The sequence below is a fragment of the Nelumbo lutea genome, chromosome 3 (assembly GCF_056320005.1).
Source record: "Nelumbo lutea isolate HS-2025 chromosome 3, American lotus-T2T, whole genome shotgun sequence".
Lineage (NCBI taxonomy): Eukaryota > Viridiplantae > Streptophyta > Magnoliopsida > Proteales > Nelumbonaceae > Nelumbo > Nelumbo lutea.
The window spans coordinates 24,564,247-24,578,318 of record NC_142686.1 but is presented as its reverse complement, the minus strand read 5'-3'; the positions used below and the strand labels follow the sequence as shown (position 1 = coordinate 24,578,318).

Sequence of the window (14,072 nt, the reverse complement as noted above, 5' to 3'; positions counted from 1 at the left end):
ACTAATTTAACCTCTAGTTCAGAATTTGGCGCTCTCTTCGATGGGATCATAATGTACTCGGACATCGTGGACAAGAACCACTTAGATGTCTATTCAATAGCAGTGGTTCAACCAAACCTAACTATTAAAATACCAAATAAATTATAAATGTTAGTTCATGTGTTAGAATATGTGTACATGTCTGTCTGTCTGTGTGTGAGAGAGAGGAGGGGACTTAACATCCTCGTCCTCTGACACTATACGACAAAAAGTATTACTAAGAGATGAAACAGTAAGAAACCTACGATCAACAACTCTTTTTCTGGCTCCAATTTCATTAACAATGGTTTCTTGATTTAAAACAAAGGAACAAACAAGAAGTTTTCTTGTACAAATTATAAATCAACCACATGTCAATGCCAAGTCAACTTACAGAATAATTATGAATATAAAAAAGAAAAATTAAAAACTCTTAGCTGAACCACTAATACTCTGAGTATCTTGCCTTCAACATGATCACGATGGTGATGAGTAACAAAGACTACCAGCTTTCTTGGCAAAGCAGTAATAGTTTCCCTGAGCTGATCACATAAACAACAATATCTGAATACAAGAGAACAATACTAAAAAAGTCAAAGTAGCATAATATTGAACAAAATAAAGGATGTTGAAAGTAAGTTTGTGCCAACAGTTCTGGATGCCTCTTAAAAAAAGGGTTCTAAATGCGTACCAGGTAAGTCCAAGCTCTAAACAAGGAGGCAAGTTCTCCACTATAGTCTAATTCAAGCTTTTCATTGGTAACAGTGACAACAATATCATCAATTTGAATTGAGGTCTAATTCAGGCATATGAGCTAATCAAAAAATAATGATTGGTGAGTGAAAGTTTCCTGAACTGGACCGTGGTTCCTAGCTGGCTTTTTTAGAGAAGCTAGTGATTTGGCATCTATGTGGAGCATCTCATGCCATAGTCCCTATGTCAGCTAACCATGGGATGAAAAGCAGGCAAGCAAGCAAGCAAGGAGTGGATCAACAGTAATGATTGTATTGGGAATAATTGGTGCTTGAGTAAGCTTCATCCTTCTTTCCTTGCTTTTGATTGAGCAAGGAATGGAGTGTCTCTCATAGGCGTCTTTTAAGACTGGAAAGGGGGATTTGCAATATCGAACTAAAGAAAATGGTAGAAGAGAGGAAGGGAGCAGGAGAGAAGAGTAGAAGGGAAATAGGAGAAGACGGTGGTGGTTTTAGCCGTCATCCATGGCAGACTCAGACCAAGCTCTTTGCTTCTTCTTCTTCTTCCTCTTCTTAGAATGGACACTAAAACTAAAAATGAAAAGAGGGAGATTGAAGAAGGGAGTGATGCTGAAACTAAAATGAAAATAGGGAGATATTGAGGAAAGGAGTGACATGGCTGTACAAGGGGAGTGGGGCCTGGGAAGGTGTTGTTTGATGGGTCTCATGGGTGCCCCCCATTCCCTATTTATAAGCTTTTGCACAGGGGTAAGTTGGGGGCATTGGATGACTTTAGGGGTAACAACGTCTAGGTAGGTGTGGGCCAGGATATTTTAGGGAGAAAATATGCAAGAGGGGCATTTTAGTCTTTTAATTTGTAGGGTTTAAGGACAAGAGTGAAATGATCAGGGGTATTTTTGTAAATTTGTGGGGCAAGTATATGAAGTGAAGGGTGTTTTAGAATTTAGGTGGAAAGAGTGAGGGTACTTTGGGGATTTAGGGCAAAATCTTAGAGGAGAAGATTCACTCTTCTATGGGATTCCCTTTTGAAGGTTAGGATGTCATGAGGGAGTGTATGAGGGTGCAGGGTAGTTTTAGCAAGTCAGCCACCAAAATTGCATGAAATGGAACCTTTCTAGTTAGGGGGTCAAATGGGAGAGTGTTTTAGGTGAAATTTGATGGGCCTATATTTTTTAGGGTTCTGAACCAAGTGGTGGCATCAGATTGGCCAAAGAACACTGATAGGAGGGAGGTTTAGTGTTTGATTAACCTTGGACAATGAGGAGCTGAAATCTTGGCTTAATCAAGGATTAAATGAGGGATTTGTAGGGTGAATGTTGGTAGGCAGGGAATTTGGGGATATAGAATCTAATGGAGAGGGCTGATTGGTCGAGGGTGGTGTCATGGTGTCATATTTGAAACTGGCGGGCTTTGGCCAATGGAAAGGGCTGGAAAAGAATCTTGGTTTGATTAAGGAGGAAGCAAGGTTATTTTGAGATGAAATTTAATGTGTAGGGGGTTAAGGTGTCCAGAGTTTAAAGGTAGGGTTCGATGGACCCGAGAAAGATCAGGGTGTCTTAGGGGAAGTTTAAGTAGCTTTGGGGTCGATAGGTAAGGAAGGTTCTGAGGTTGGTTTGGATAAGAAATATTGAACAATTAGGAATGACTCTGGGATGATGAGGTGTAGAGCTACAAGTCAAAGACGGAAGAAATTTTGAATCACAATTCTCAAACATTAAGGCGAAGTCTATTTTCGGTGTAAATGTGAATCGACGTAAAACTCCATCGTCGGTTCGCATTTGCATGGACAGACCAGTGTAAAACTCCCCACCCAGTCTATATTTTCACGCGTTTGTTTTCAGTGTATCCCATCAGTTGCCTTTTCCATCAATAATCGATGTAAATTGTGAATTATCATATTCAGTTCTAGGTTCGAAGTAGAGAAGAAGAGGAAGAAGAAGAAGAAGAAGAAGAAGGGTTCGGCCAGTTGAGGAAAAGCTACTTCCCCATTCGACCCACTTTGTATTTATATTAAATAAACTGAGTTACAAGAAAGGCAGTATTGTCCCTTACAAGTGATAGGACACATAACTTAAACTTGCATAAAACAAACCTTTCACTTCTAATTAGATAAACCAAAACACCAAAATACCCCTGATTTGTCAACTCTAACACTCCCCTCAAGATGGAGAGTATATGTTATGTAGTCCCAGCTTGTCACAAATATAATCTACTCTACCCCGAGACAGCCCCTTTGTAAAGAGATCTGCCCACTAATTTCCTAAGCTCACATGACATGTAGTTATCACTCCACTAATCACTTTCTCTATTACAAAGTGGCAATCGACCTCAATATGCTTTGTTCTCTCATGGAAAACTGGATTAGAAGAAATGTGTACAGCAGCCTGATTATCACAATATAACTTCATGGGTTTGTCAACTGAGAACCCCATCTCCTGTAACAAGTTCTTCAACCATACTAGTCCACATGTGGTATGAACCATAGCCATGTACTCAGCTTCTGCACTGCTCCTTGCCACCACTATTTGTTTCTTACTCTTCCAAGTTACAAGATTGCCACCAAGGAAGGTACAATACCCTGTAGTTGATCTCCAGTCTGATACAGAACCAGCCCAATCAGCATCTGTATACCCTTCTACCTCAAGAGTTCCTCCAGTTTTGTATAGCAAACCACGACCTGGAGCACCCTTCGGATACCTAACAATTCTTAAAATCGCTTCCCAATGAGGAATCTGAAGATGTTGCAAAAACTAGCTCACCATACTTACAGCAAATGATATATCTAGCCGTGTAATAGTCAGATAGTTCAACTTTCCCACCAACCTCCTGTACCTTCTAGGATCATCAAACTCTTCACCTGCATCAATACTCAACTTAGCATTTGGTTCCATAGGTGTCTCGGTTGGTTCAGCACCTAACAGTCTTGTTTCTTCAAGTAGGTCAAGAACATATTTCCTTTGACATAAGTTAATTCCATGCCTTGACCTTAGAACTTCTATTCCTAGGAAATACTTCAGCTTACCCAAATCTTTCGTATTGAAGTGGTCCTGTAGGAATTTTTTCAACCTGCCAATCCCATGACTGTCACTCCCAATTATGACAATATCGTCCACATACACCACTAGCAAGATTTTCCCATCTTTTGAGTCATGGTTGAACACAGAATGATCTACCTAACACTGTTTCATCCCAAAGTTCTTCACTACTTCATTGAATTTTCCAAATCACGCACGTGAAGATTGTTTCAATCCATAAATTGCCCTTTTAAGTCTACAAACCTTACCATCCTCCCCTTGAGCAACAAACCCTAGTGGTTGCTCCATATATACCTCCTCAATTAGATCACCATGCAGGAAGGCATTCTTGATGCCAAGCTACAAGAGAGGCCAGTCATGCATAGCTGCTATGGAAATCAATACCCGAACTGAGCCAATTTTAGCCACAAGAGAAAATGTCTCCATGTAGTCCACACCATACAACTGAGAATAGCCCTTGGCCACTAACCTGGCCTTTAATCGTTCCACACAGCCATCTGGAAGATACTTCACTATGTAGACCCACTTACACCTAACAACATGCTTACCGGGAGGAAGAGTAGTAAGTTCCCATGTGTGATTGTGTTGTAGAGCAGACAATTCCTCTTCCATTGCTTGTCACCACCCTGGAGAGGTAAGGGCTTCCTGGATAGTTTTGGGAATGGAAACAGAGGATAGCAAGGATATAAAGTGGCGATGGGAAGCAGAAAGGTGAGCAACTGAAACATAATGTGAAATAGGATGAGATGTACAACTATGTTTACCTTTCCGCAATGCAATAGAAAGATCAAGGTCCGAGGGAGAAGGTGCAACCACGGGATCTATCGATGAGGACTGAATTGGAGGAGGGGCTGGTGCTCTTCTGTGAGTATACACTTGTCGAATTGGTGGTCGCTTAGTAGTAATTGGCACGGGAGAGGGATCCACAACTGTAACAGGAACCACGGGAAGGGGGTCCTCAACTGGGACAGGAAGTGGAACCACAGGGGAAGGAGAAGGAACCTTAGTGCCTGAGAAAAATGGGACTGATTCAAAGAAAGTAACATCGGAACACACAAATGAATTATGAGAGTTAGGGTTATAGCACTTATAACCTTTTTGAGTCCTGGAGTATCCAAGGAAGATGCATTTAGTAGCACATGCATCTAACTTGTCTAAACTAGGCCCAAAATTTTGAACAAAACAAACACACCCAACGACTCTCAGGGTAAGAAAACGAAGACAAAGTGGGAAACAAAACTGAGAAAAGGGATTGACTACCAAGGATGGACATGGGCATCCGATTGATGAGAAAACATGATGTTAAGACAGCATCACTCCAAAAATGCTTTGGGACATTCATATTAAGCATCATGGACCGAGTAGTTTCAAGTAGGTGTCGATTCTTCCATTCAACTACATTTTTCTATTGGGGGGTGTAGGAAAAAGAAATTTGATGAATTATCCCATGGTGCTCTAAGTATTGCTGAAATGGTGTTGAGGTGTACTCTTTTGCATTATTGGAGCGAAGGATTTTAATATGAAATTCAAATTGGTTATGTATTTCAGCATAAAACTTTTGAAAAATAGAGAACAATTCACTGCGATCTTTCATAAGATAGAGCCATGTCAGCCTTGAAAAAGTCATCAACAAAAATTACAAAATACTTATAACCATTGTATGGCATTACTTTATTTGAACCCCAAACATCAGAATGAACTAAAGAAAAAGGAATCGAGACACGATTATCAACTCTTGGACTAAAAGAGACTCTATGGTGTTTCCCAGATGAAAGATGACTCAAAGACGGAACCAACAACTTCAAGGCATTGAGAGATGGATGACCAAGTCTACAGTGCCATTGAAGGGGAGTAAGAGATGGCTGAAATGCTACTAGCGGGCAACCACCATCAAGGTAATACAATCCACCTGCCTCATGCCCTCCACCAATCTTCATCCCCGTCTTGAAATCCTGAAACACACAAGAAGAGGGATAAAAGGTTATGGAACAATTAAGTGACTTGGTTAATCTACTAACAGACATAAGGTTAAAACGGGACTTAGGAACATATAAAACAGATGATAAAGATAAGGAGGAAAGATCAACATCACCAACACCACAAATGGGAGATGTAAAACCATTAGCAAGAGTAACTGTTTGGGATGTGGAGGACAAGGAAAGTGAAGAAAATACATTTGGAGTCCCAGACATAAGATCCGAGACTCCAGAGTCAAGGATCCAATGTGAAGGTTTGAAAGCCATACCTATATGGGCAAGGGTAGCTATGGAGGATGTTTGAAGGAACTTCTCATATACCTCACGTGGTACACTCACCATCTCCTTCCCAGAAGCACTAGTAGATGTGGAGGGAATCTAATCAGTTTGTTGTTTTTCACTAACTATACCACTGCCACTAGTCACAACATGGTTAGCCCAAGTGTTGGTTGAACCATGTAAATCATTGTAGAAATTAACAATGTGCCCCTCTAACCCACAGTATGTACACTTCCTAGGTACATTACTCCTTCCTTTACCACGACCTCCCCCTGAGTCTCGACCTCCACTCCGGCCACCAACATGGTTAAACATAGGACCACCTCGGTTTCCTAGAAATCCACGGCCACCACCTCCACTACCTCTATTTCCACGATCTCCCCCTCTAGTCACCACAAAACCAGATCTGTCTGAGAGAGAAGACTCTATAGACTCAATAGATATCCTCCTAAGGCGGGAAAACACTTCTTCAAGTGAGGGAGGAGCAGACCCCCCCCAGTATTTGTGCTTGAACAGGTTCGTATTCAGCCTTCAGACCCGCCAAAAACCTTGTCACATCAAGCTGCTCTCACTGTTGTTGCTAAACCAGAACATCTGGTGTCAAAGGATGATATATATTAAGCTCATTTCGGATATTTCTCATGCTTGCATAGTATTCCTCCAAGCTTTGGTTGCCTTACTTCAGATTAAAGTACTCCTAGTACAGTTGATATACCCTAGTGGTATTATCTTGGCCAGAATAAAGTTTCTTAGCATGGTCCCAGATTTCTTTAGTTGTATCTAGGAACATAAAATTCACACAGATTTTAGCTTCCATGCTATTCCACAACCAAGTCTTAATTTGAGCATCCTCCTGCTCCCAATCACTGAACCCTAGAGAATCAGATGAAGGTTTTTCCTCCCTCACATGCTTTACCTTTTTCTTGGCCTTTAAGAACACCTCCACCGACTTGGCCCACGGCACATAGTTCTCACCATTCAACTTAATAGATGTCATTTGAACATTTAAGTAATCTGGAGAAATCATAACTCTTGTTTTATTGTCACTTCCATCTCCGGTTGACGCCATCTCAACTAAATCTCCTCCTTCGCAAAGGAATCGCTGTTATAGACAAGGTATTCACCTTCGACTATGCAGCACCACACCACACACTACTGCTGTCATGAACTCAGCAATCAAAAACCCTACTTTCAACGCACATATCCAGGTATAAACAGAAGGAAAAGGAACTGACATGCATACTTATCAATTCACACCACTACAGAAATGTATTCTAGACCAAACACAGCAGCCACAGTCCACTACTGGGCAAGAAAAAAAACTGTTCATACCTGTCCACAAACAGCCCTCTTCGTATCACAGAATAGAGGGCATCTAGTACACCACTTCAACGAACACCACCACAGCAATCGGAGGCATATTTACCTCTCTTTTTGGCCCCTTGCCGAGCTTCCAATCAGTCTACGAGAAAAATAAAGAAACCTGATATGGCTGGCGGCAAACTCAGAAAGAAGAAAGGGTGATAAGAAAAGAAAAAAAAAAAAAAAAGAAAAGAAAACTGGTATCCTATTGCTTTGATACCATGTGAATAATCCTATTCAGTTCTAGGTTCGAAGTAGAGAAGAAGAAGAAGGGTTCAGCCAGTTGAAGAAAAGTTACCTCCCCAATCGACCCACTTTGTATTTATATTAAATAAACTGAGTTACAAGAAAGATAGTATTGTCCCTTACAAGTGATGGGACATATAACTTAAACTTGAATAAAACAGACCTTTCACTTCTAATTAGATAAACCAAAAGACCAAAATACCCATGATCTATCGACTCTAACATAAATAATACATTGATTTTATCATGTACATTTACATCAATTATCGCATCAAAAAAGCTCCAACGGTTCACTAAAATTTTAAACCCATTGATTGAGTTTTACGTCAAAGAATTTTCCACCAAAAACAAACACAGCCCTAAGAGAGCTTGAATTGGAATTTGGGTTTAAATAAGGGTCCAATAAAGGAATCTTGGGGTGAAACTTGTTGGGCAGAGGGTTTAAGGGATCCAAAGCCTAATAGCAGGGTCAGGTTGACTAGGTGAGGTGTCATGGTGGCAAAGTTGAAATTTGAGGGTGTCAATAAATGGGAGGGGCTGAAACTGAATTTTAGTTTGATCAAAGGGGGTTGCAGGGGGTCTTTAAGCAGCTTTTAAGGGTGTTTAAGTAACTCTCAAAGGGGGCGAGGTTTGAGGCTTTTGGATGAGACTGGGCTCAAAAGGGTAGCCAAAATTGGGTGTTGACAGCCTAAGAATAGCAAAACCTTGAGTCTCAATAATTTAATTGTGTAAGGAAACTCTAAAGTTGTAATTGGCTGGTCAAGGAACAATGGTAGAGTTACTTGCAGGCTGCAGCATCAGAATGCTATGAGAGAAAAACAAGTTAGGAAGAGGAAGAATCAGTAAATGTAGCTGGATTCACAGGTCAGCCAATTATTTGGATAACGCTTTATAAGACAGGGGTTAGAAGATTTCAGCCATTGTGGGAATAGCTAGGGGACAGTCAGTTGTAACAAAGCAGAAAGTAAAAGGGGCTGGGACAAGGCAGAAGGGGTTACCCATCGACTGTGGGGCATAATACTTTGAATATATATTCATTTTTTCTCATTTCTAATAAAATGTCATTAACCAAAGTAGCTGGGTAATTGTGCTTGTTTCTTGTTTTGTAGGTATATCCCTATGGTTGCATCTTTGTTGACTTAAGATGATTGCAATTGCTTTCTTATGTGTGGACCTTGGAATGGTTAGGTGTTTTGTGCTCTTTGTGTGGAATGAAGGCATGTAGGATGGAGGTCTTTTGCATCTTCTGTCTTGTTTGTTAAATCCTTTTTGTGTGCATCCTATATGCTTTATACTTTTTTTTTTTTTTGGATAGGTAACTGTAACGAATTTTATTAAAGAAGATATATAAGGAAGAGAGAAAGAGAAAGAAGAAGAAAGAAGTCTCAGCAATAGGTTGTGGAAGAAGAAAAGAAGGGAAGAGAGAAAAGAAGAGTTCAACCACCCTCTCTAGCCCCCCCTTCATCACTTTTATTAACTTAATTCTAAGATTAAGTACAATTACTTGGATGCCCTTAATGGGGCGGCCAGCACTAAAGAAATAATTAAGGAAAACAAAAGAAGGCCCATAACTAACAAATATAACTTTAAACACTACTTAAAAGAAATAAAGAACACTAAGGCCCATTCGGCCCATTCTCACTACAATATACAATGGAACAAGCATCCCTAAGAGAGATGCAAGCTGCCACCTCAAGTTAATTCAATCTCAATTTACAACTATGCCAACACAACTATCCCTGATCAACCAGCTCTTTGGCTAGGGTATCATCCAACCCACTAGCCGACCTTTGAAACCACTGTGTCTTTATGGTCATGCTGGTAGTTAACCACTTGAACTTCTTGGCTTCGTCCCTGTATCGCCAAACCACAGCCTCAGATTCCTTAACCATCTCTGTATGCTTTATACCTTATTTTTAAAATACAATATACTTGATCATGGCAAGGGTCGTGGTGTCAAAGTCAGATCATGAATCAATAGGAGAAGAAGACAGCAGTTTGGTAGGAGTGTTGAAGTGTGCCAATCATCACTCCAGAATTAGTATTTATATTATTATGGTAAAAGAACCATTATGTCCTTAATATACAAATAATAGTGTACAACAGAATAGAAAGAATGTAATCTACAAGAAAACATAAAAAAGACAAAAACAACCCCCCATTAGCTCTCTTTATCTCTACACTCCCACTCCCTCTCAAACTGATGCCTAGGGATGAGCATCAATTTGCCCATAAGAAATGAGTCTAGCTTGAGTCATGGCTTTTGTCAACAAGTTGGCAAGTTTGAGGCCAGAAGACACATGTGGAAGATAGATAATGTCAGCAAGGAGGAGCTCACGAATGAAATGGCAATCAACTTCTATGTGCTTTGTGCGCTCGTGAAAAATATGATTGGATGCAATCTTGACGGCACTAATATTGTCTACAAAAAGAGGAACTGAAGGTGGAGGCTCATGTAGAAGATCATGTAGGAAAGCCCTGAGCCAAATAATCTCACCACACACCGAGGACGTGGCTCTATACTCAAGCTTCAGTGGATTTTGATACTATAGACTGTTTCTTGCATTTCCATGAGATAAGGGAGTCGCCTAAGAAAACACACCAACACGTAGTAGATCTCTGAATGTTTGGGCAAACTGCCCGGTCAACATCAGCATAAGCAGTAAAGCTAATAGAAGATGATGAAGAGAAGAACAAGCCATGAGATAAGGTCCCCTGCACATATCTGATAATCCGATAGACTGCAGACAAATGTGGTTGTCGTGGAGACAACACAAATTGACTTACAATCTGGACTGCATAAAATATATCTAGCCAAGTCATAGTAAAATGGATTAGACTACCCACCAACTGGTGATAAAGAGTAGGATCTTCAAGAGGGGACCCATCATCCTTATTGAGTTTCAAATTAATCTCCAAGGGAGTGTCAACTATCTTGGAATCAGTGAAGTTAAGCCATATTGACAAGGTCAGCTACATATTTATGTTGATTGACAAAGTAACCATGAGAATCAACTGGTGATAAAGAGCAGGATCTTCAAGAGAGGACCCATCATCCTTACTGAGTTTCACATTAATCTCCAAGGGTGTGTCAACTATCTTGGAATCAGTGATGTTAAGCCATGTTGACAAGGTCGGCCATATATTTATGTTGATTAGCATTTGACAAAGTAACCATGAGAGTTATGACTAACCTCCAGTCCCAAAAAGTAAGTCAAGTGACCAAAGCCCTTCATTTAAAAAAAAATTCATTGAGAAGTCTCTTCAAATTAACAATCCCTTCTACATCACTTCCAGTAATGATGATGTCAACAACATAGAGAAGTATAGTCACTCCCTGGTCCCAATGCGAGGTAAAAAGGGAGTAATCAGATGAGCTCTAGACGAAGCCAACATCAGTTATAACAAAGTGAAATCTCTCAAACCAAGCTCTAGGTGCTTGTTTAAGGGCATACAAGGATTTCTTGAGGAGGCATACAAGATGGGGATCAATACAATATCCGAAAGGAAGCTTCATATACACAATCTCCTTTAACTCTCCGTGTAAGAATGCATTTTTCACATCCATTTGATGGATCTCCCATTGTTTAGCGACAAAGATGGCAATAGGAGTTGAACATTAGTCATCTTTGGCACCAGAGCAAAGGTCTCCTCATAGCCTATCATGTACTCCTACTTGTAGCCTTGAGCAACAAGTCTCGCCTTGTATCTACCTAGCCTTCCACCTGACTTTAATTTCATTGAATAAATCCACTGACTACAAATAATAGATGCTTCAGGAAGAGCTTTAACCAGTTCCCAGGTATCATTCTCAAGGAGAGCCTGAATTTCAAAGTCCATGGCATCTTTCTAATGAGAAATTTCTATAGCATACTAGTAAGATTAAGGAATATCTATGGTGGACAATACAGCAGAAAAAAGAGCTATGGTCCAAAGAGAAACCACAACGGTTAGGAGGTCGAGAAATTTTAGAAGAACGACGCAATGTAGGTGTAGTGGAAGTAGTGGTTTCAAATGGTGGGACAGAGGAACTTACAAGAATGGATGGAATAACTAGACCTGTAGCCGGTGGTGGAGAGGAAAGAGGCATAGGTTTTGATATAGGCCATTGCTTCTAAAAATAAATCTGAAATTTCTACAAAAGTGATGCAGGAGCTTTTGAAGAATCTATAGAGTCAAAACTATGCAACAAAGAAGTAGAAGGAACGGGTCACTTAACAATATGCTCAAAGAAAGACACATTCTCAAGAAAAATAATATTGCAGGATATCCGAATGCTACAAGCTATGGGATCACAGCAAAGGGAGCCCTTGTGATCAGGACTATAACCCATAAAAACACAGAAAGCTACTTAAGCAGTTAGCTTAGTGTGTTCTTGGGGCAGAAGATGAACAAAACAAACACAACCAAATCCCCAAAGCATGGAAAAGTCTGAAGGATGATAAAAAATGTACCAAAAGGGAGAAGAATTGTCTAGGACTGATGATGGAAGAAAGTTTATAAGTTACACAGTAGTGCTGGCCGCCTCCAGCCAAAACCAGGAGGGTACATGGGAATCTTGCCAGAGTGTTCTGACTACACTCAAAATGTGTTTATTCTTTCTTCTACCACTCCATTTTTTTATGGAGTACTGGACAGGATTTATGGGACTAGATACCTTTGTTGTTTCAAGTAATCTTGAAAATCCTCATCAAAGTACTCTCCCCCTGAATCTAATCGTAAAATACATATGTTGGTTTTAAACTGAGTTGTAATGTGTGCCTAAAATAGTTTGAATGTAAAGGATACCTCAGATTTCTTGTAAAGAAAATAAATCCAAGTAAAATGGGTGCAATCATCAATGAAAGTCACAAAGTACTTGTAGCCCAATCTAGAGATAACTAGAGACAACCAAGCATCTCTATGTATTAATTGAAATGGAACAGTTACATGTTCAAAATGAGACGGAAAAGATAAAATATGGCTCTTGCATAAACAACAAGTAATGCACACTTTGTTAATATTCTTAAGAGAAGTATTAGAAATTGGTAAACTACCAGAGGTAAACAAATAATTAAGTTTCTTAGAATTCTACCCCATTTTCTCAATCTCATCAGGTATGATGTTAATTCTAGACACAATGTTCTTTTTTGGGAAGACATTTGGGTGGGCAACCAACCTCTTAAAGACCTTTTTCCCTCTCTTTACTCTCTTTCCCTTTATAAGGAAGAGCCGATTTCTAGTTTTATTTCCTACTCAGACTCTTCGTTGGCCCTAAACTGGGATTTTGGTTTCTGTAGAGGGTTACGTGATGATGAAAGTGCTTGTGTTTCATATTTATTGTCTTTACTTGAATCTATTTGTTTAGATCCCCTCAAACCTGACACAAGAATTTGAACCCCTAACCCGAATGGTTTGTTCGCTTGCTCCTCTTTCTTCAAGTCCCTTTGTTCCACTTCTATACCTCAGAATTTCCCAGTTAAAGAATTTTGGACTAGGCCCATTCCCCTAAAGATTGTTGTTTTTTGTTGGGAAGCTTATTATGGTAAGATTAACACCTCTGAAAACCTACAAAAGAGAAGACTAAATTGGTGTGTTCTTTGTAAATCTCAGAATGAGGACTGCCACCACTTACTGATCTCTTGCTCTTTTGCTATAGCTTAATGGAATTGGATTCTTACGTTGTTTGAGTGTAGGTGGAACCTGCCATCTGATATTAGTTTGTTGTTTAGCCCGTCTATTTTTGAATGGCACAAAAAAGAGAGGGAGAATTATGTGGAAGTGCATAAGAGCAACTTTGTTGTGGACAGTTTGGGAAGAAAGGAACACCAAAATATTTTTGTGAAAAAGAAAGGAGCTTCTCGGAAGTTCAAGAAAGTATTTTGACAAGGGCAATTCAGTGGCTGAAAACTCTAAAGATCTTTGATACATACTCTTTTGATGACCTATGGAGAAGTTGGTTAGCAATGGCTAATAATTCTACCAGGAATGACAGACATGGGGTTGAATGGATGCCACCAGGGGAGGAGTTTATCAAGCTCAACATTGATGGAAGTAGCCGAGGAAATCCAGGACCCTCAGGCATAGGAGGAGTGTTGAGAAACAAAGATAGTAACGTGATATCTTTGTACTCAGGTCCTGCGGGTGTGGGAGACTCTTTAAGGGCCGAATTACTGGCTGTTGTACAAGGAATCCAACTTGCAAATCAGCTAGGCATAGAGCATTTGATTATTGAAGGGGATTCCCAGGTGATGGTAGGTTGGATGAAGGTTCCGAACACTGTTATTTGGGGTTTTAGAGATCTTCTCAAATAGGTTAAATGGTTAACAAGGAATATGACAATCAAAGTTCAGTGGGTAGGCAGATTAGCAAACTTGTTGGCTGATTCACTTGCAAAACAAGAGGTTTCCCGAGATACTTTATTTTGGGCTTCAATGTAATTTCTTTTGTACTTATAATTATGT

General features: G+C 39.9%; 1 protein-coding gene across 3 annotated transcripts in view; it reads right to left on the bottom strand.

The window, feature by feature from the left end:
* Window positions 1-14,072, bottom strand: part of LOC148863685 (Metallo-hydrolase/oxidoreductase superfamily protein) — an 82,576-nt gene that overhangs the window by 50,033 nt on the left and 18,471 nt on the right. For all 3 annotated transcript variants that reach the window (XM_088978603.1, XM_088978604.1, XM_088978602.1), the window contains exon 5: window positions 485-560. In XM_088978603.1, coding sequence (XP_088834729.1) covers window positions 485-560 — 76 coding nt within the window. The remainder of the gene's footprint in view (window positions 1-484; window positions 561-14,072) is intronic.